Source organism: Protopterus annectens, chromosome 12.part0 (assembly GCF_019279795.1).
Source record: "Protopterus annectens isolate FY-2018-M chromosome 12.part0, PAN1.0, whole genome shotgun sequence".
Taxonomy (NCBI): Eukaryota; Metazoa; Chordata; order Ceratodontiformes; family Protopteridae; genus Protopterus; species Protopterus annectens.
Genome location: NC_056746.1, coordinates 993,880,363 through 993,900,971, shown reverse-complemented (window position 1 = coordinate 993,900,971; position 20,609 = coordinate 993,880,363). Strand labels below are relative to the sequence as shown.

At 44.5% G+C, this 20,609-nt stretch overlaps 1 protein-coding gene across 1 annotated transcript in view; it reads right to left on the bottom strand.

The window, feature by feature from the left end:
- The window catches only part of LOC122816928 (serine incorporator 1-like), a 583,434-nt gene that overhangs the window by 291,760 nt on the left and 271,065 nt on the right, over positions 1-20,609 (bottom strand). Inside the window, exon 7 of the mRNA XM_044090011.1 lies at positions 8,776-8,866. Coding sequence (XP_043945946.1) covers positions 8,776-8,866 — 91 coding nt within the window. The remainder of the gene's footprint in view (positions 1-8,775; positions 8,867-20,609) is intronic.

The window sequence follows — 20,609 nt, the reverse complement described above, 5'->3', positions numbered from 1 at the left end:
AAGTTGCAGAAGTGTATACTTTCTTCCTCCATCTATCCAAAGCTCTGGAATCTCTGTCAGAGGGTACTGGATTTTTTGCAATGGAAGCCTTAACCCCTTTTGGACCCTGGGAAATAGTTTCTGGATCAGCAGAAGGGTTTTTGTACAGAAACTTGTGAGAGTCAGGGACTCTATAATACCTATCTGGCTTGGCTGAAGCAGGGGGCAGAGAGTCAGGAGATAGACTGGATTCAGAGAACACATCATCCACAATATCTAGCACAGGCAGAATAGCCAGGGACCTGTGTTGAGGCAATAACAGGAAATCCCTGAGCTTTTTCTTGGATTCTGAGTAATCCTGGCTTTCGCAATGGAAATGTTCCCTCATGGTATGTAAAGTTTCCCCAAAAGAATAATCCTCAGGAGGACAGGCTGAAGGGATAGATTCTTCAGCATCAGTGTCCTCATAGGGGGGTAGAGAGTATCCCTGGTCCGAAGAGGAATCGGAGGAAATGGAAACCTGATCAGAGGAGTCATAGTCTGTATCCTGCCTAGGCCTTTTCTCAGGAGGGGGATGGGAACCCCTGATTAGAGTAATGAGGTCTTCGGCCATTTTAAGCATCTGTTTCTTAGGCATGGAGGACTGTCCAGCAGAATGCTGTACCTGTTTCTTTGTCTTTAATGGTAGTCTTGGCTGCTGTTGTGAAGATCTGAAGACACCCTCAGAAGCCGATGCCTGCTCAGCGGCTCTGGACCCATCTGAGGGATTAGTTTCCAAAGGGCCAATACCTTGAGTTTCCAGAGACCTAGATGCCTCCACGTGGGAGTCGGAAACGGCCTGTGGCTCTGAGGTAGCGGGTGTCAGGGGCTGCGAAAGCGCCTCACTGAGAACCGGTGACTGGCCTAGAAGAGGTTTCGTCGGTTTTGGACCTCGGATGCCTGTCTTCATCCTTGTCTTTGCGTTTTTTCAGTATTGAGGTTGTCTGCTGATCCGACAGCATCGTATAATTGAACCTTCGGCCAAAGTAGTGCGAAGCAAAATCAAAACGTCTTTTTATAGTGCGTTTGTTAAATATAGCACAAAACCGACAACTAGTGACGTTGTGATCAGGGCTTAGGCATTGAATACAGTAAGAGTGGAAGTCCTTATGAGGTATTTGCTTCCCACAAGAAATACAATTATTAACTTTTTCTGACATCGGTCTGAGGCAAGAAAAAAGTTTCCCCAACGGGGTACTTAGCTTTATTGAAGACTTCCGATCTGAAATTCGACTACGAAAATCTCAGGAGTCGGACGACCGGCACTTGCGAACTGCTTCTGCTTCGGACACCACGCGGCAAGAAAGACTGAAGAAAATGGCATTGGATGCATCTTATATACCCCTGGTGCACTGACGCCAGGGAAGAAGCGACAGCAACTGACGCCGGACCAAGACTTTGGAACTCAGGCCGACTGCAGGACCACCTGACGGCAGGATAACCCAAGTGTAATGACTGCAGCAGTGCAACACGATGAACATCTGCTTTTGCTTCGGGCACCGCACGGCAAGAAAGACTGAAGAAAAAGGCGTCTGCTGCATCTTTTATATGCCTAGCGCACTGACGTCAGGGAAGAGGCGACAGCAACCGACGCCGGACCTAGGCTTTGGAATTCTGGCCGACTGAGGGTAGCCTGCCAGCAGGATAACCCAAGAGTAATGACTGCAACAGTGAAACACGATAAACATCAGGATTCCTGGTAACAGTGGCCTTAACTCCATTAGGGCCCTGAGAAATAACCTCTGGATCCACCAACGGATTCCTGAAAAGAAACAGATGAGAATCAGGGACTCTGTAGTACCTGTCAGGTTTCCTGGGAGCAGGAGGAAAGTACAGTTTTGTACCTACCATAAATGTAGATGTTCGAGGATCTACATTGCTGCAGTCATAACCTGTGGGTAGTCCGCTGTCCTCGATCGGCCCGAATACCAAAGAGCTGGGCTGGCGTCGGTCATTGTCGCCTAGAGCTGACGTCAGTACGTCGTAGTACATAAGCGCATGACCGACGCCATATCCTCAGTCTTTCTTGCCCCAGATGTCAGAAGGCCTAAGAATGAAAGAAGGCCAGAGCCAAAAAAGTAAACGCCCAACAACTACCAGTGTGGAAATAAAGACAATCCTAAAATAAAAAACACAGCCACCACCCACTATAGAGGGGAAGGAGGGAGGGAAAATTGGACTGCAGCAATGTAGATCCTCGAACATCTACATTTATGGTAGGTACAAAACTGTACTATGTTCTTCGTCTCACATTGCTGCAGTCATAACCTGTGGGTAGAATCCCAAAGCAAAGGAAAAGGGAGGCTGGCAAACTAAATAGCATTAGGAGCTGCTAACATGCCCTGTAAAACTGCAGTGGCAAACCCAGCCCTGGACTTGGAATAAAGAGAGAGATGGTAATGCTTAGTAAAAGTGTGTACTGAACTCCAAGTAGCTGCCTCCAAAATATCCTTAGTAGCTACACCCCTCAAAAAAGCAGTAGATGTGGAAGTAGCCCTAGTAGAATGAGGTCTGATCCCAGCAGGAACATTCTTCCCATGATGAGAATAACAAAAAGCAATACATTGACCAATCCACTTTGAAATAGTCTGCTTTGAAACAGCTTTCCCTTGTGAACCCAAAGCAAAAGAAACAAATAACTGTTGAGTCTGTCTGAACTCCTTAGTTCTGCTCAAATAGTAACGTAACTGCCTGTGGATATCCAAAGAATGCAAGACTTTTTTCCCCCTTATTTTGGGGATCAGCATAAAAAGTAAGCAAATGAATAGACTGGTTCAAGGCCACATTAGAAATCACTTTAGGCATAAAAGTAGGGTTAGTTCGCAAAGAAACTCTATCCTTATGAAATATCAGAAAGGGTTCAACTGCCATGAGTGCTTGCAATTCAGATACCCTCCTAGCAGAAGTAATGGCCAACAAAAAAGCAGTCTTCCAAGACAAAAACTTTAATTCAGACGTAGCTGCAGGTTCAAAAGGAGGTAAAGTAAGTTTCTCCAAAACAAAATTGAGATCCCAGGAAGGGGTAGGAGCTCTACGTGGGGGTCTTATATTCTTTGCCCCTCTAAGAAATTGTTTGAACAAAGGGTGAGAAAATAAAGGAGGGTCACAATCATAGTGAGCAGAAATGGCTGCAGCATGAACCTTCACAGAAGAGAATGACAAACCCTTGTCCAGTAATTCAGTAAGATACTGAAGTGCAAAACTCAAATTAGGCACTGAAACATCAAAGCCCTTTGCTGTGCTCCAAAGAAAAAATCTCTTCCATTTATCAGCATAAACTTTTCTAGTACTAGGCCGCCTGGCTTCCAAAATGACATCTAAAACCTGTTGAGGAAGCTGAGACCCCACCGGCTCCATCACAGAATACGCCAGGTTGTCAGATGCAGGGACTGCACCCGAACATTGAGAAAATGATTGTTTGACTGGGATAACAAATGAGGCACCTGTGGCAGAAGCCAAGGAGGTTCCTGGATTAAACTTCTCAGCAGAGGATGCCAATGCTGACGTGGCCAATCTGGCGCTATTAGAATTATGCAAGGCTTGTCCCGCCTGACTTTCAAGAGTACCTTGGGAAGAAGAGGCAGAGGAGGAAAAGCATAAACGTGAAGGTTGTTCCAACTGAAAGATAGAGCATCCACTTTCCAAGCATCTGGGTGGAACATCTTTGTGCAAAATTTTGGTAGTTGAAAATTCAGTGGAGAAGTGAACAGATCTATGTCTGGAGTTCCCCAAGCCACAGTCAATTGTTTGAAAACCTGAGGATCCAGTTTCCACTCGTGGGGATCCACAATTTGCCTGCTCAATACATCTGCTAGGGAGTTCTGTGCTCCTGGCAGAAACCGTGTTTGAAGATTGATTTGCAAACTCAGAGCAGTCTCCCACAAAATCATTGCTTGTCTGCAAAGAGGGTAGGAATGGGTTCCCCCCCTGCTTGTTGATGTACCACATGACTGTTGTGTTGTCTGTTTGAATCAACACCTGTCCCGGCTGAAGTAGGTCCTTGAAGGCCATCAAAGCAAATTGGACTGCTAAAATCTCCTTCATGTTGATATGCAAATGTAGTAGTTTGGGAGGCCACACGTCCTGTATCCATTTCCCATTGAAGTGTGCTCCCCAAGCCAAGTCCGAGGCATCCGTCGTTAGGATCTGACTCGCCTCTGGTCGGGTCACAGAGAGTCCCTTGTTTAGTTGACATTCCTGAGCCCACCACAAGAATTCCTTCTGGATGCAAGGTATAATCCGAATGACAGTGTCCAAACCGTGGCAGTGTTGAGTCCACACACTTTTGAGATACCATTGTAGCTTCCTCATATGCAGTTTGGCATTGGGAAGAACTAGAATGCAAGATGCCATGAACCCCAAGGCTTGAAGGACTGTCCTTGCAGTCAGCCTGGACATTACTGATAACTGCTGGAAATATAGATGGAGAGTTCTTTGTTTGTCCGGGGTCAGAAATGCCATCTGGGAAACTGTATTCAGTCTCACACCCAGAAAGCACATGTCCTGAGAGGGTACTAGACTGGACTTTATTTTGTTCACAGAATACCCTAGGCACCTTAAAACTGCCATTACATACTGGAGATGTTGTAGTAACTTGTCTTTGTTTTGAGCAAGAATCAGGCAATCGTCCAGATAAGGATAAATTTGTATTCCTCTCTGTCTGAAAAAAGCAATCACAGGAGCCAGAACTTTTGTGAATACTCTGGGCGCAGTAGATAAGCCAAAGGGCAATGCAGAGAACTGATAGTGAGAAGTACCAGCCTGAAATCTCAGGAATCTCCTGCAGCTGGGCCTGATAGGGATGTGAAGATAGGCCTCTGAGATCCAGGGTTACCATCCAGTGATCCTTGCCCAGCAGAGGCAGAAGTTGTTGTAATGTTAACATCTTGAACTTTGGAATGTCTAGGTAGGTATTGAGAATGGACAAATCCAGAATTGGCCTCCAAGTGTTTCCTTTCTTTGGCACTAGGAATAGACGGGAATAAAAACCTAGGCCTACTTCTGATGGAGGGACCGCCTGAATTGCCCCCATCTGTAAAAGTAAAGAAATTTGCTCCTGAGCCTCCATCCTTTGCTGAGGAGGCACATCCGGCATGCCTTTGAAAGGAGGAAAAGTGTGAAAATAAAACTTGTACCCGTGATTTATTATATCCAACACCCATTTGTCCTGGGTGACCAAATGCCAATTTTGTTTGAAAAGTCCCAACTTTCCTCCTAGAGGAGCTGCCAGTAGAAAAGGGTCCGGCAGCAGAAGATACAGGTCATTGGGTCTGTTTACGAAAAGGCTGACCCCTGCCCTCACCAGAAGACTGTGCAGGAGAACTCCAAGTCCTAGGTCTGAAAGAACCCTGAGCGTGAGCTCTGCCTCTACCACGCCTAGACCTGCCCTTAGACTGATAATCCGAAGAAGGAAAAGACCATCCCCTAGCAGGCCAATTCCTACTAAACTTAGGGGGCTGCACCTGCAAAAAATCTTTGACCGTCTGCATAGACTTAGCCTTATCCTCCATCTTTTTCAAAACCAATTCCACAGAAGGACCAAAAAGTACTTCAGATTGAAGAGGAGCATCCAAAATCCGAGCCTTAACATGCTCTGACAAATTTTGATCCTTAAGCCAGGCAGGTCTACGAATAACTGAACCTGTAGCAGCCACCCTGGATGCAGCCTGAAGAGCATCGAAACCACACTGCAAAGAATGCTTGCCCACTTGATCTGATGCATGACCCAACTCCTGGAGCTCCTTACACTCTATACCCTCAGATAACGCATCCACCTTAGATTTCAATTGATCTAACAAAAAATTCTGATACTGCAGCATATGAAATTGGCAATTCAAAGCCCTCATAGCTAACGTAGAGGAGGTGTACACTTTTTCCCCCACCTATCTAAAGCTCTAGAATCTTTATCCAAAGGAACTGGATTCTTAGCCACAGAAGCCCTAATACCCTTCGGACCTTGAGTAATAGTTTCTGGATCAGCTCTAGGGCTCTTGTACAAATACTTATGAGCTTCAGGAACTCTATAATATCGGTCTGGCTTAACAGGGGAAGGAGGTAAAGAATCAGGATTAAGGGAAGATTCAGAAAAAACATCCTAAACAACCTCTAAGACAGGAGGAATAGCCAAGGGCCTATGCTGAGGCAGAAACAAAAATTCCCTGAGCCTTTTCCGAGAATCCGAGAAATCCTGACCTTCCCACTTGAAATGCTCCCTCATGGAATGTAAGGTCTCAGAAAAAGAAAAATCCTCTGGAGGCGAAGCAGAAGGACAGGAGTCCTCTGCATCCGAATCCAAATAAGAAGGGAATTCCTGAATTTCTTCAGCTGAGGAATCAGAGTAGTCTGAGGAATGATCCATCCCCTGTAAATCTGCTTCCACCCTAGGCCTCTTCTCTGGAGGGAGCATAGAACCCCTGATCAAAGTAATCAAGTCCTCAGCCATTTTTAACATATGCTTCTTAGGAACAGGGGCTGGAGAGCTAGAACTATGACCAGGGCCAACATGACAAGGTTTGGCCTTAGCATGGCCTTTAGCCACTGAAGTAGAAGGCCTACTAACCTTCTGTAAAGATGGAACTACAGACACCTGAGAAGCACCCTCAGCCGGGCCTAACTCCTGAGAGGTTAACTCCTGTAAAAGTAAAGGTTCCCCATGGAATTCAGCCGAATCCCCGGCAGGATCCACAGGTTCAACCGGAGGCTCCGTAGAACTGGCATCCGTAACGGACGACTCATCCGGTTTAGACTTCAAAGATTTATCTTTACGCTTTTTAGCGGTAGCGGGCGTCGGAGGATCCGACGGCATGTTATAGTTACACCTTTTACCGAAAACAAGCCTGGCACAGTATAATCTCCGTTTAATGGTGCGCTTGTTAAATCTAGCACAAAAGCGACACCCGACCACGTCGTGCTCAGGCCCTAAGCAAGGAATACACAAAAAATGAAAATCCTTATGAGGTATCTGTTTCCCACAAGAAATGCAATTATTAACTTTTTCTGACATCCGGATAACCGAGGCAAGAAAAGACAAAGATTTCCCCAACGGGGTACTTAGCCCAACTTGGTCTTCGGTCTGAAACTCGATAAATGAAAATTTCAGAACGCCGAACGGCACTTGCAAACGCTGCTTCTGCTACGGACCATGCGGCAAGAAAGACTGAGGATATGGTGTCGGTCACGCGCTTATGTACTACGACGTACTGACGTCAGCTCTAGGCGACAATGACCGACGCCAGCCCAGCTCTTTGGTATTTGGGCCGATCGAGGACAGCGGACTACCCACAGGTTATGACTGCAGCAATGTGAGACGAAGAACATCTGAATTTGCTGACGAGGAATTTTCCAGAAAAACATCATCAACCACTTCCAACACAGGGGGAATAGCAAGAGGCCTATGCTGAGGTAAATCCAGAAACTCCCTAATCCATTTCTTGTGTTGGGGATAATCCTGACTTTCCCATTTAAAATGTTCTCTGAGGGTATTTAAAGTATCACCAAAAGAGAAATCCTCTGGAGGAGAGGTCAAAGGGATGGACTCCTCTGTATCTGAATCCTCAACAGGAGAAAATGCCTGAGAAAAATCCTCATCATCAGCAGAAATGCTAGAATAACCAGAACCTGAGCAGGACAAAGCCTCAAGGGAAACATCCCTACTCCTTTTAGAAGGAGGAGGCTGAGAACCCCTAACAAGAGTCAACAAATCATTTATCCATTTGGGATTGAGGGGAATGAGAAAAAGCAGGAGCCTGCCTTTTTACAGTCTTACGAATGGAAGACTTACCTGCAAGCCTGAAGGATTCGGGAGGCCTGGCAACTGCTGAAGTAGTAGCAGAGGTTGAAGGAAGAAGCTTTCTGTCAGAATGCAAAACGGAGGCCTCGGACAGTGGAGTCAGCGGACAGTGGAGTCAGCTTAGCGGCTCCAGCAGAAGAGGCGACCGGTGACAGGTCGGAAGGCAAAACAGAGGCTGAAGGCCTAAGGGACTCGGATTAAATCAAGGCCTGCGGAACTTCTGGATTCATCATAGGAACAGGAATGTCCTCTGGAACTTCCTTTGGAATTGCAACACCAAACAAGTCACTCTGGAATAGGGTGTGTTTCTCGCACACTATCTGCTAGTAATTAATGCATGCCTAACTCTGATATTGTTTTGTATAAAAGGTAATCTTTTTAAGAGGGAGTATGTAGATCAATGTGTCTGTATATATACACCTTTAAGAAGCTATCCAAAGGCTTGCACAAGTGCATAAATACGGAGCACGTGCGAGCCTGACTGCCACTCTGTAGTTAGCTGTTGAGATGTAAGCATGGATGTATGTAAGCTCCGTTTGCTAACTAGTTAGTTTGTATTTAAAGATGCTGTTATCCATCCTGATGTGTTTGTATGTATTAAAGCATTAAATGAAACTCCAAGCCTTCTTGTTACATGTGTTAAAGACAAACTAATGACAGTTTACATTCCTTCAACTGTAGTATTCTACACCTGAAGCATTACAGAACTGCTAATGAGCATACAAAATATATCAGTGAAATTATATTGTTTTAAAACGTGTTTTATCCATCCACAACCCTGTCTTCCCATTTTTGCACATGGGGTCAAGGTGTCACTTCAACAGTGACCATCTAGAGCCAAGGTTTACACCACTGGGTGACAAAGTAAGAGATTTGCAAAACATTTACATATTAAAAGCTAGTCTTAAAGCAAGTTTCTCAGAACACAATTCTGAAAATGAAGAGAGACAGTAAGCACATTTACCTACCTGGTTCATTAGTCATTGCAGACCATGTTAAATACATAGTATAAAGTGTGATAACAGAAGCCTGGAGGAGCCCAGAACGAGGTTGTGCTTCCTATTTAAAAAAAAAAAAAAAAAAAAAAAAAAACTAAGTAGCTGGAACTGTTATCGAAGGACTAAAAAAATAACTATACAACAGTACAACACTACAAGCCAAGATCTGGTGCTTTAATACAAATAGGCAAAACAGTTACAAATATCAGTAAAGAAAATCATTTCTGCTGCACATAAGCGGTTATACTTTCATCTGTTGGTAAATTATACAACACAGTCAGAAAGTTATCTATAGAAATTAATCCTCTTAGTTGTGGAAAAAAAGTAAAACTCTTCCTTTCTGGGGTTATGCATCCACTGTGGTGTATGTCAACATATATTTTACACAGCTGTGCTTTTTTTTTTTAGAAACATCATAATTGTAGATGCTCATATAGATTCACTGCACTTCAGGAGTCAAGAGGCTGGCCTGAAAACTGCAGCTCTTACCTTCTTCACTTTGGTTCATAGCTTCATAGGCTGGTACTAGGCTATCGGCCCTAGGGCCTATACAAGCCTAGCCATAAGAATTCCCTGGATATTTCTTCCCACAATATTTACTTCCCTGGACCCCTGTCTAGCAGGGCGACAGACATGATTCCCCGGGGTGAATTTCCTCTCTCCCATCCAATCATCAAGGTTCCTTTTGAAGAGGGCCAAGGAGGCGCTCTGCTTGACATGTATGGGCAGTCTATTCCAGAATATGGGGAGTCTCTGGGTCAGGAACCTATCCCTCCAGCATGTTTTGTTCATTGTGATGACAAGGTTTAGATCCTTGGAGCATGTGGCTCTGAGGGATTGGGATTTCTTGAGCATGTCCAACAGCTCAGGGTTTGACATGGCCTTGTATGTTAAGCAGAGATCACCTCTGAGTAGACAATATGCCACAGAGTATAGCTGGAGTTTTTTTAGATGGTCAGCATATGGCATCTACTTTAGGCCTCTGATTCTTTTAGTGAGGTATTTCTGTGGCCTTTCCAGCTGTTGCAGATGTCTTGTGAGATACATACCAAATGGGGCATTATACTCTATAATGGGTCTAATGAGGGATGAGTACAGTGGGACAATGACCTCCTTTTTTCTGGATGAAAAGCCCCTAGTGATGAGTTGTGCCACATAGAAGGATTTCCTGACTGTTGTGGCGATATGGTTATCGAAGGTGAGACCACTGTCCACCTGTGTCCAAGTCTCTCATCACACTTTCGATGTTTAGTGTACTGCCACCTATGTGGTAATTCATGGGTACATGTTTTTTTTCCAAAGGGGATAACTACACATTTCTTGGCATTAAGCTTAAGCCCATGGCTCTGGCACCAGGCATCTGTTTCTGTAAGGCCCTTCTGTAGAATATCCACATCATTTGGGGATTCAGTAATGGCTCCCAGTTTGTAGTCATCTGTGAACTTTGTTAGCCAGAGTCCCTTAGTGTTGGCCTGTACTTCAGAGAAGTAGATGCCAAACAAGAATGGTCCCAGGACTGAGTCTAGAGCTGGATTTGGGGTTGGCTACTTTTACAGTCTGGGTTCTGTCAGTAAGCCAGTTGGCAACCCATCGAGTGACATAGGGATTTATGCCCAGCTTAGTAAGTTTATCTATGATTCCAGAGTGGGGGATGGTGTCGAAGGCCTTGGTGAGGTCCAGATAGGCTGTGGACCGCCTTACCCTCGCCCACAGCTCTGGAGACTGATTCAAAGAAGTCAGTCAGGTTTGGGAGACAAGATCGGCCCTTCACAAACCCAAACTGGGTGGGGTCCAGTGTTTGAAGGTTGCCAATGTCTGTTTATAAGTTCCATGACAATGCGTTCCATGCCCTTGCAGATCAGGCTCATCAGACTGATGGGACGGTGGATCCCCCCTTGTGGAGTGGAATAACCATAGCTGTGTGCCACTCAGTGGGCATGAAGCCTGAGGTGAGACTATGATTAAACATGACACTCAGGTGAGGTGCCAGTTCATTTTGTAGTTCATGTAGTACACAGCCTGGGATGTCATCTGGTCCCATGAATGCTGTATTCTTAGCTTTGGAGAGTGCGGTTTCTACATGTGTGGCCATGATTACCAGAATTTGGCAATCTTTTGGTATTGAGATGGGCCCTTTGGGGGGTGACTTTGGCACTAACTCGATCTGCCAGGAAATTGGCAATATCCTTGGGATCAGTATCTCTAATGCCATTCTGTTGTAGCTCAGAGCAGATCTGAGCATTGCCATTTAGATTCTTGACATAACTATAGAATGCCTTGTGGTTGTCTTTGGAATCTTTGGCAATTTTATTTTCATAACTAGCTTTTGAGGATTTTATGAGGGATCTCAGCTTCTTACTGAGGCTGGTGAGGGAGTTTTTTGTATCCTGGGATTTTCCTCTTTTCTGAAACAGTTTCTTCCTTCTGTTGTATAGTTTGTTTATAGCAGGGGACCACCAGATTGGCTTTCTTTTTTGGAGGAGAGCATCTTGGTTCTATTTGGGATGGCACGATTCATGCACGAATGGTTGTGCTCATACAGTGCCTTAGTGTAGGATTCAGCAGTTGAACTTTCAGATCCCGTCTGCATGGGTGTCATGAAGTTTGTCACTTCTGACTTTAGTAGCATGAAGTTGGCTTTGGAGAAATTTTTTACAGAGGTTTCCTTACTGGGGGTGGGATGTGGATGTCAAGGGTGATTTTGCTTACGGTCAGACCTGATCAATGAGAGGGTGACCACTGGTGTGGAGCATCTATCTCCCATATTGGTAATGACCAGGTCTAGGATATTGGAGCCCCTGGTGGGACAATGGATTAGTTGATCCAGGGCATTAAAATTTATGAATTCTAAGAACCAATGGGAAAAGGTGTTGGTACCAAAGTAGTTTTCCCAGTTAATGGCAGGGTAGTTGAAATCACCCAGTACTAGGGTGTTTGGTTGTATCTTAATATTTTCCAGTATGTTTATAAAGATGTAGTGAGAATCTTGGGGCATGGTACAATTTGGATTGCAGTCTTACCTAGTGTTAGTTGCACCTGGAGAATTTCAGATGCATTGTGTTGGGCAACTAGCCTGGAGGTGTGAATATCCTTGGTGAATATGGACACTCCTCCACCTTTAGTGTTTTGGTCTTGGTTTTGTGGCCAAAAAGTGTGGTAAGAGTTGTAGCCTAGTACTGCAGGGGTGCTCTCTGGAGCCTTGAACCAGATCTCAGTTACTGCACAGATATCGATGTTCTCCATTTTTAGGAGTGCCTCGAGAGAGTGCATTTTGAGGTTTAGACTTCTAGCATTGAGTAGCATTACCTTCAGACTTTGCATGCTTGTATCTGTTACGGTGGTGGTTTTGTCCTTTGAACCTTGCCTAAAAAAGGCAATATAGGGGTGGCAAGAGCTTTAGCCAGTAACCTGAATCTCAGGGGTGACAGGTGCAGACTATCTCTAGCAAAGCATCATGGTTTGTCGATCATGTCTTCCCAGGCAGACAGATACTGGATCCCCTTTGGCCCAGTGGACACCTTCTCTTTTTGATGTCAGGATGTCAGTGGTATAAAGGACACTCAGCAAACAACATCTTGAAGACTTTCTTACCCCAGACTACAAGCCATACTTCCTTAAGGTCCAAAGCATGACATGTCCAGTGCTGGAGCCAAGAGGTTAAAAGAGAACATCTGGAGTAGAACCTTAACATGTAGTAGAGGAAGGTGAATAGGCTAAACACCCCAACACAAGGTATGTGTTAGGAGAAAGAAGGGATGGAGGGAGGTAACTGGTACTGCAGCAGTGAATATACTAGAGCATCTACAATTATGGCATGTTCCTAACACAACTGCACATGTTCTTCACAGCTCACTGTTGCAGTACAGACTCTTGGGATTACTCTGAGTTGGCCAAAGTTGGGTTGCTCACTTCTTATGGAAGCAGGAGAGACCAGACTCTGCACGATGGCCAAAGAAAACCCTGCCCTGGCCCTGGACACAGCCCCTAAACTGTAATGTCTGGAAAAGATGTTAAATGACCAGGGTGCTGCTTTCATAATGGCTTGAGTTGAGACCCCATTTAGAGAGCTGTGGTGATAGCCATATTCCTTGTAGAGCAAGCCCTGACAGAGAGAGAGTGTAAGTGTTTGTGACACCTGGATTCAGATGCAAGTGGTCTCTCTACAATGAAGTTCCCTTTCAACAAATCCAAAAATAGGAACCTGGAATGTCAGGGGGATGCCGGAACCATACTGATTTTAGGTACTATTGAATCTTTTTCAAGAGGCATCATGCCAGACAAATCATGAGAATCGTAAGAATTACAGAAGCCACAAACTCTAGTATCCTGAGAAACTCGCTTGCTGAAATATTTTTTCTTGAATGGAAAAACTCAGGAATTGATCTAGATAAAGATCTACTTTTAGCTGTGGATGAAAAGCTCTCTGAACTGAGGTATCTAGGAAACATCCCAGAAAAATAATTCTACAAGATGGTGTCAAAAGATTTTTGAATGTTCTGAAACCTCAGTCTGTGTAGGGGATCACTAACCAAGTGACAGATTCCTGATACTTTGTAAAAAAGAATTTGAAAAGATAACAAACAACTCATCTAAATAAGGAACAGTATGAAGACCTTGCAGTCTGCAGTAGACTATCTCTGGAGCTAGACACTTTGTAAACACCCTTGGACCAGTAGATAGACCAAAGTGTAATACAGAGAACTGAAGTGTGTGACCCAGACACAGAAAACCTTAAGAAATGTCTGAACTTTGGTGCTACAGAAATGTGATAAGCATCTTTAAATCTAGGGTCACAAAAAAACAAACTGATAATGACAAGCCATAGGTTGTGAAGAAATAGCATTTTGAACATTAGAATTGTTACAAACTTACTTCAAAATGAAAGATCTAAGCCTTTACCTATTAACGGAAGGAAGTCCTGGGGGGGGACGGGACGAGAAGTCTGATCTCAAGGATCAGAAGGAATCCCCAAAAAGGGAGAGCTTCCCACTGCCATTTCTATCCATGATGAATCACTCTCAGAACCCATATGGCTGCTGCCAAAGAAAGAAATGAACGTTCAGACTTGCAAGGGAGGGAAGAAGGAAAAATTCTGAAGACAGACAGACTTTTTAGACTGTCCTTTACTCTGGAGAACCTCCTCCAAGACAAAAACTTCAAGTCAACTGTAGCAGAAGTTTCAAAGGGAGGTGCAGCCAGCACCTGAAGCGTGAAGGGTAAAATCCCATGAATGGACAAAATCCCAACTGGAGGAAGTAAAAAAAAAAAAGTTACCCTTGAGCAAAGCCTTCAAAATTGAGAAGCCAAAGGCAAATTGCCCCTTCCAATATGGAAATTGGAAATAGCTGCCAAATGAACCTTAACAGCAGAATAACTGGAACCTGAAGTTAAACAACTCTTCTGGAAAGTCTAGAATGACCTCCAAAGGGGGTGAACAGGGATTCAAATACATAGAGGTAGCCCAACAGTATGCTTTCCAACTTGTTCAGCTGAATGCAATAAATCCTGTAACTCTATTTTCCACACAGTCAGAAATCAACATAATTTTCTGTTTCAGTAAGCCCATGACATGCTGCTGATATTTAAGCATATGAAACTGACAGCTTAAAACCCTGACTGCCAGGGTTGCAGACTTGTAAACCTTCTTACCCCCATCTATCCAGCGCCCTGGAGTCTCTATTAGAAGGGGTAGGATTTTTAGAAGTAGAAGCCTTAACACCCTTGGGACCCTGAGAAATTGTTTCAGGATCAGCAGTAGGGTTTTTGAAAAGAAACTTGTGGGAGTCAGGAACCCTGTAATATCTGTCTGGCTTACTAGGAGCCGGAGGCAGGGAATCAGGAGCCATGCTGGATTCTGAGAAAACATCATCAACAATGTCTAAAACAGGAGGTATAGCCAAAGGCCTATGCTGAGGAGGAAGAAGGAGGAAATCCCTAAGCCTCTTTTTGGATTCTGAAAAATCCTGACTCTCCCAATGAAAATGTTCCCTTAAGGTATGCAAAGTTTCTCCAAAAGAAAAATCCTCAGGAGGAGAAGCAGAAGGGATGGATTCTTCTGCATCAGAGTCCTCATAAGGGGGAATAGAAAATTCCTGATCAGAAGAGGACTCAGAAGAAATGGAAACCTGATCTGAAGAATCATAATCAGTGCCTTGCCTAGGCCTCTTAGCAGTAGGGAGTTAGGAACCCCTGATCAAGGTAATTAAATCCTCAGTCATTTTGATAATTAGTTTTTTTAGGCATAGGGGTGTGAACATGTGGCTCATAAGTCATTTTTTTAGACATAGAAGTTGGTTTTGGCCTTGTTTTTGATGATGGCGTCAGTTTAATATACAAATCTTTAGGCCTGAAAACACCCTCAAATGCCGGTGCCTGCTCAGCGGCTCCAGACCCATCTAAGGGAGAGACATCCGTGGGTTCAATACTTGGAAATGTCTAGCGGCATACCAGACTCCGAATGGGTCTTGGTAGAGGCCTGCAAATCAAAAGTAGCGGACATCAGGGGCTGCGAAAGTGCCTCACTGAGTACCGGCGAACCGGTGAATGGCTTAGGAGAAGCTTTGTTGTCGGTTTTGGACCTCGACGGTCTGTCTCTGTATTTTTCTTTGTATTTTTTGTGAATTGCGGTAGTCTGATTGCTAACTGACAACATTTCTGAATAGTTAAATCTTGAGCCAAAATATTTAGAAGCAAAACTATACCGAAGCTTAATAGTGCGTTGGCTAAATTTAGCACAAAACTGACAGCAAGGCACACTATGGTCAGGGCCTAGGCAAGGAATACAGTACGAATGAAAATCCTTATGAGGTATTTGCTTCCCACAAGTAATAAGGAGCAATAAAAAAGTTCCCCAATAGGGTACTTTGCTTTAGGTTGAAGACTTCGGTTCTGAAACTCAAAAATGAAAATTTCAGGAGTCGGCCGACCGGCACTTGCTAACTGCTTCTGCTTCGGGCACCGCACGGCAAGAAAGATGGATTAAAAACAGCATTGGCTGCATGTTTTTTACCCCTAATGACCTGACATCATGGAAGAAAAGACAGCAACCGACGCAGGACCCAAGACTTTGTTATTCAGGCCAACTGATGGCAACCTGCCAGCAGACTACCCAAATGTAATGACTGAAACAGTGAAACACGAAGAACATCAGCAAAGGAGACATCCTTGTGGGGAAATTTAGGTGAACCCTTCTTCCTTGTGGTCGGTATCCTCTGTGAGGAACTTTTCAGGAGAATCCAGGTGCTGCCTCTTGCTTGAAACTTCCCTCCCTGGAGAATTCAGTGAGAAAACGGAAGAGATTGGGGGATGTGAAGGAAGGGCAGACTAGATAGCACAGAGTGAGCTGTTCCAGAGCAGACTGAAGCATGTCCACAAGCATGGACGTCAAAAAAGGGGGGGCTACCGGCTGCACCTGACCACTCCTCCTGACAGGATAACAGCATCTTCTCCACAATGTCAAGGGCAGAAAAGTACAGTTTTGTACCTACCATAAATGTAGATGTTCGAAGATCCACATTGCTGCAGTCCTAACACTAGGGTAGTCCGCTGTCCCAGTCGGCCCGAATACCAAAGTATAAGGCTGACGTCGGTCAAGGCGCATTAGTCTGACGTCAAGACGTCAGGGAACAAATGCGCATGACCGACGTCATATCCTCAGTCTTTTCTTGCCCCAGATGTCAGAAGACCCTAAAAAGATAAGGCCAAAACCAAAAAACACCAAACACTCCTGTACCAAATATATGTACAATATATACAAATTTACAAAAGTACAACCCCACCCACACAACCACCCCTAAACACAGAGGGAAGGAGGGAGGAATTGGACTGCAGCAATGTGGATCTTCAACATCTAGATTTATGGTAGGTACAAAACTGTACTATGTTCTTCATCTCACATTGCTGCAGTCCTAACACTTGGGTAGAATCCCAAAGCAGAGGTAAGGGAGGCTGGCAAATCATAAAGAAGCAGGAGCTGTCAACATGCCCTGCAAAATAGCCGTGGCAAAACCAGCCCTAGATTTAGAGTAGAGAGGAAGGTGGTAATGCTTAGAGAAAGTATGCACTGAACTCCAAGTAGCTGCCTCCAAAATATCCTTAGTTGCCACCCCCCTTAGAAATGCTGTTGAAGTGGCAGTAGCCCTAGTGGAATGAGGCCTAATCCCAGCTGGAATCTCCTTGCCATAATGGGAATAACAAAATGCAATGCAAAACCCAATTCACTTAGAAATAGTTTGTTTTGACACCGGCTTGCCCTGAGAACTCAAAGCAAAAGAAACAAACAACTGCTGAGACTGCCTAAAATCCTTAGTCCTGCTTAAATAATAACGCAACTGCCTGTGTACATCTAAAGTGTGCAAAATCTTTTCCCCCTTATTTTGGGGATCTGCATAAAAAGTAGGCAAATGAATAGTTTGGTTTAAAGCCACACTAGAAACCACCTTAGGCATAAAGGAAGGATTAGTACGTAATGATACCCTATCCTTATGGAAAATCAAAAGGCTCAACCGCCATAAGGGCCTGCAATTCAGAAACCCTTCTTGCAGAAGTAATGGCCAACAAAAAGCAGTCTTCCATGACAAGTATTTCAATTCAGCAGTAGCCGAGGCTCAAAAGGTTGTAGAGTAAGTTTCTCCAACACAAAATTGAGGTCCCAAGCAGGAGTAGGAGCTCTACGTGGGGTCTTATATTCTTTGCCCCTCTAAGAAATTGCTTGAACAAAGGATGAGAAAACAATGGTGGGTCACAATCATAGTGAGCTGAAATTGCTGCAGCATGAATCTTAATGGAAGAGAAAGACAAACCTTTGTCCAATAACTCAGTAAGATATTGAAGAGCCACACTCAAATTAGGCTCAGAAACCTCCAAATCCTTTGCTGCACTCCAAAATAAAAATCTCTTCCATTTTTCTGTACACTTTCCTTGTACTAGGTCTTCTGGCTTCCATAATCACATTCAAAACTTGTTGAGGAAGTTGAGACCTGCTGTGGTTCAAAACAGAATATGCCAGGCTGTTAGATGAAGAGAGTGAAGCTTGACATTGAGTAGATGACCGTCCCTCTGAGACAATAGGTGCGGAATCAAAGGTAAAGGCCATGGAGGCTTCCTTACCAGACTCCTCAGTAATGGGTACCAGTGTTGCCGAGGCCAATCTGGAGCTATTAAAATCATCCTTGGCTTGTCTTGTCTGACCTTTAGGAGTACCTTTGGGAGGAGAGGCAGAGGTGGAAAGGCATACACATGAAGATTTTTCCAACTGAAAGAAAGAGCATCCACTTTCCAAGCTGTGTGATGAAACCTTTTCGCAAAACTTTGGCAGCTGGTGGTTTAGTGGAGAAGCAAACAGATCTATGTCTGGAGTTCCCCATGACACTGTCAATTTTCGAAATACATGAAGATCCAGTTTCCACTCGTGGGGATCCATGATTTGCCTGCTTAACACATCTGCTAAGGAGTTCTGTGCTCCCGGCAGAAACCTTGCCTGAAGATTTAGTTGCAAGCTGAGCGCAGTCTCCCACAAAATCATTGCTTGCCTGCATAGAGGATAAGAATGTGTTCCCCCTTGTTTGTTGATGTACCACATGACAGTTGTGTTGTCTGTTAGAATCAACACCTGCCCTGGAAGAAGTAACTCTTTGAAAGCCATTAATGCAAACTGGACTGCTAACATCTCCTTTATGTTGATATGTAGATGCTGTAGTCTGGCAGGCCACTTGTCTTGTATCCACTTTCCATTCAGATGAGCTCCCCAAGCTATGTCTGAGGCATCTGTCGTTAGAATCTGACTCGCCTCTGGCCGGGTCACAGAGAGTCCCTTGTTTAGGTGACATTCCTGAGCCCACCACAAAAATTCCTTTTGAATGCAAGGTATTATTTGAATGACAGTGTCCAAATCCTGGCAGTGCTGTGTCCATACATTTTTGAGATACCATTGCAGCTTCCTCATATGCAGTTTGGCATTGGGAAGCACCAGAATACAAGATGCCATGAACCCTAAGGCTTGAAGGACTGTCCTTGCTGTCAGCCCGGACTGAAGAGATAGTTGATGGAAGTAAAGGGAAAGATTCTTTTGTTTGTCCGGGGTTAATTAAGGCCATCTGGGTTGCTGTATTCAGTCTCACACCCAGAAAGCACATGTCTTGAGAGGGTACTAGACTGGACTTTATTTCGTTCACAGAATACCCCAGGCATCTTAGCACTGCTATCACATATTCCAAATGCTGAAAAGGGTCTTCCTTTTCTTGAGCCAGAATCAGGCAGTCGTCCAAGTAAGGATAGATTTGTATTCCTTTTAGCCTGAAGTAAGCTATCACTGGAGCCAGAACTTTGTGAATACTCTGGGCAGTAGATAAGCCAAAGGGCAATGCAGAGAACTGATCATGGGAATTCCCAGCTCGAAAACGCAGATACTTCCTGCAACTTAGTCTGATAGGCACATGAAGGTAAGCCTCCTTGAGATCTAAAGTTACCATCCAGTGATCTTTGCCCAGCAGAGGTAAAAGCTGTTGTAACGTCAACATTTTGAACTTGGGAATGTCCAGATAAGTGTTGAGGATAGATAAATCCAAAATTGGTCTCCACGTGTTCCCCTTTTTGGTACTAGGAACAGGCGAGAATAAAATCCTAGGCCCCTTTCTGGCACAGGAACCGGCTGAATGGCCCCTATTTGGAGTAACAGAGAAATTTGCTTGTGAGCCTCTTTTCTTTGTAGAGGAGGAATGTCTGGCATGCCTTTGAAAGGAGGCAAGGTATGGAAATAAAACCTGTAACCGTGGTGAATGATATCCAATACCCATCTGTCTTGGGTAATTAAACTCCAATTTTCTTTGAAAAGTGCCAGCCTTCCTCCCAAAGGTGCTGCCAGACGAGAAGGCTCTGGCAGCTGAAAAGGCAGGTTATTGGGTCTGTTTACGAAAGGACTGACCCCTGCCCTCACCAGAAGACTGAGCAGGTGAACTCCCTGTTCTAGGCCTAAAAGAACCTTGAGCTCTGCCCCTACCACGCCTAGACCTACCCCTAGACTGGGAATCATAAGAAGGATATGTCCACCCCTTAGTAGGCCAATTTCTACTAAACTTCGGAGGCTGACCCTGCAAAAAATCTTTAACAGTCTGCATAGACTTAGCCTTGTCCTCCATTTTCTTTAAAACTGCTTCCACAGGCGAACCAAACAACACATCAGATTGTAACGGAGCATCTAAAATCCTTGTCTTAACATGCTCAGCTAAATTCTGATCCCTCAGCCAGGCGTGCCTCATAAGAACAGAACCAGTGGCAGCCACCCTCGAAGAGGCCTGTACAGCATCAAAACCACATTGCAAGGAATGCTTACCCACCTGTTCAGAAACATGAACTAAATCCTGCAACTCTTTACACTCAATACCTTCCGCCAGAGCATCCACCTTAGACTTCAATTGTGAAAGGAGATAATTTTGGTATTTTAACATGTGGAACTGGCAATTCAAAGCCCTCATGGCTAAAGTGGAAGAAGTATACACCTTCTTTCCCCATCTATCCAAAGCCCTTGCCTCTTTATCAGGAGGAACAGGATTTTTAACAACAGAAGCCTTAACACCTTTAGGCCCCTGAGAAACAGTTTCTGGGTCTGCCCTAGGACTCTTTTACTTATGAGCTTCAGGCACCCTATAATACCTATCCGGTTTAACTGGGGTAGGAGGCAAAGAATCAGGGTTCAGGGAAGCCTCTGCAAAAACATCTTCCACCACATCCAGAACAGGAGGTATAGCTAAAGGCCTATGCTGGGGTAGAAACAAAATTCCCTAAGCCTTTTCCTGGAATCAGAGAAA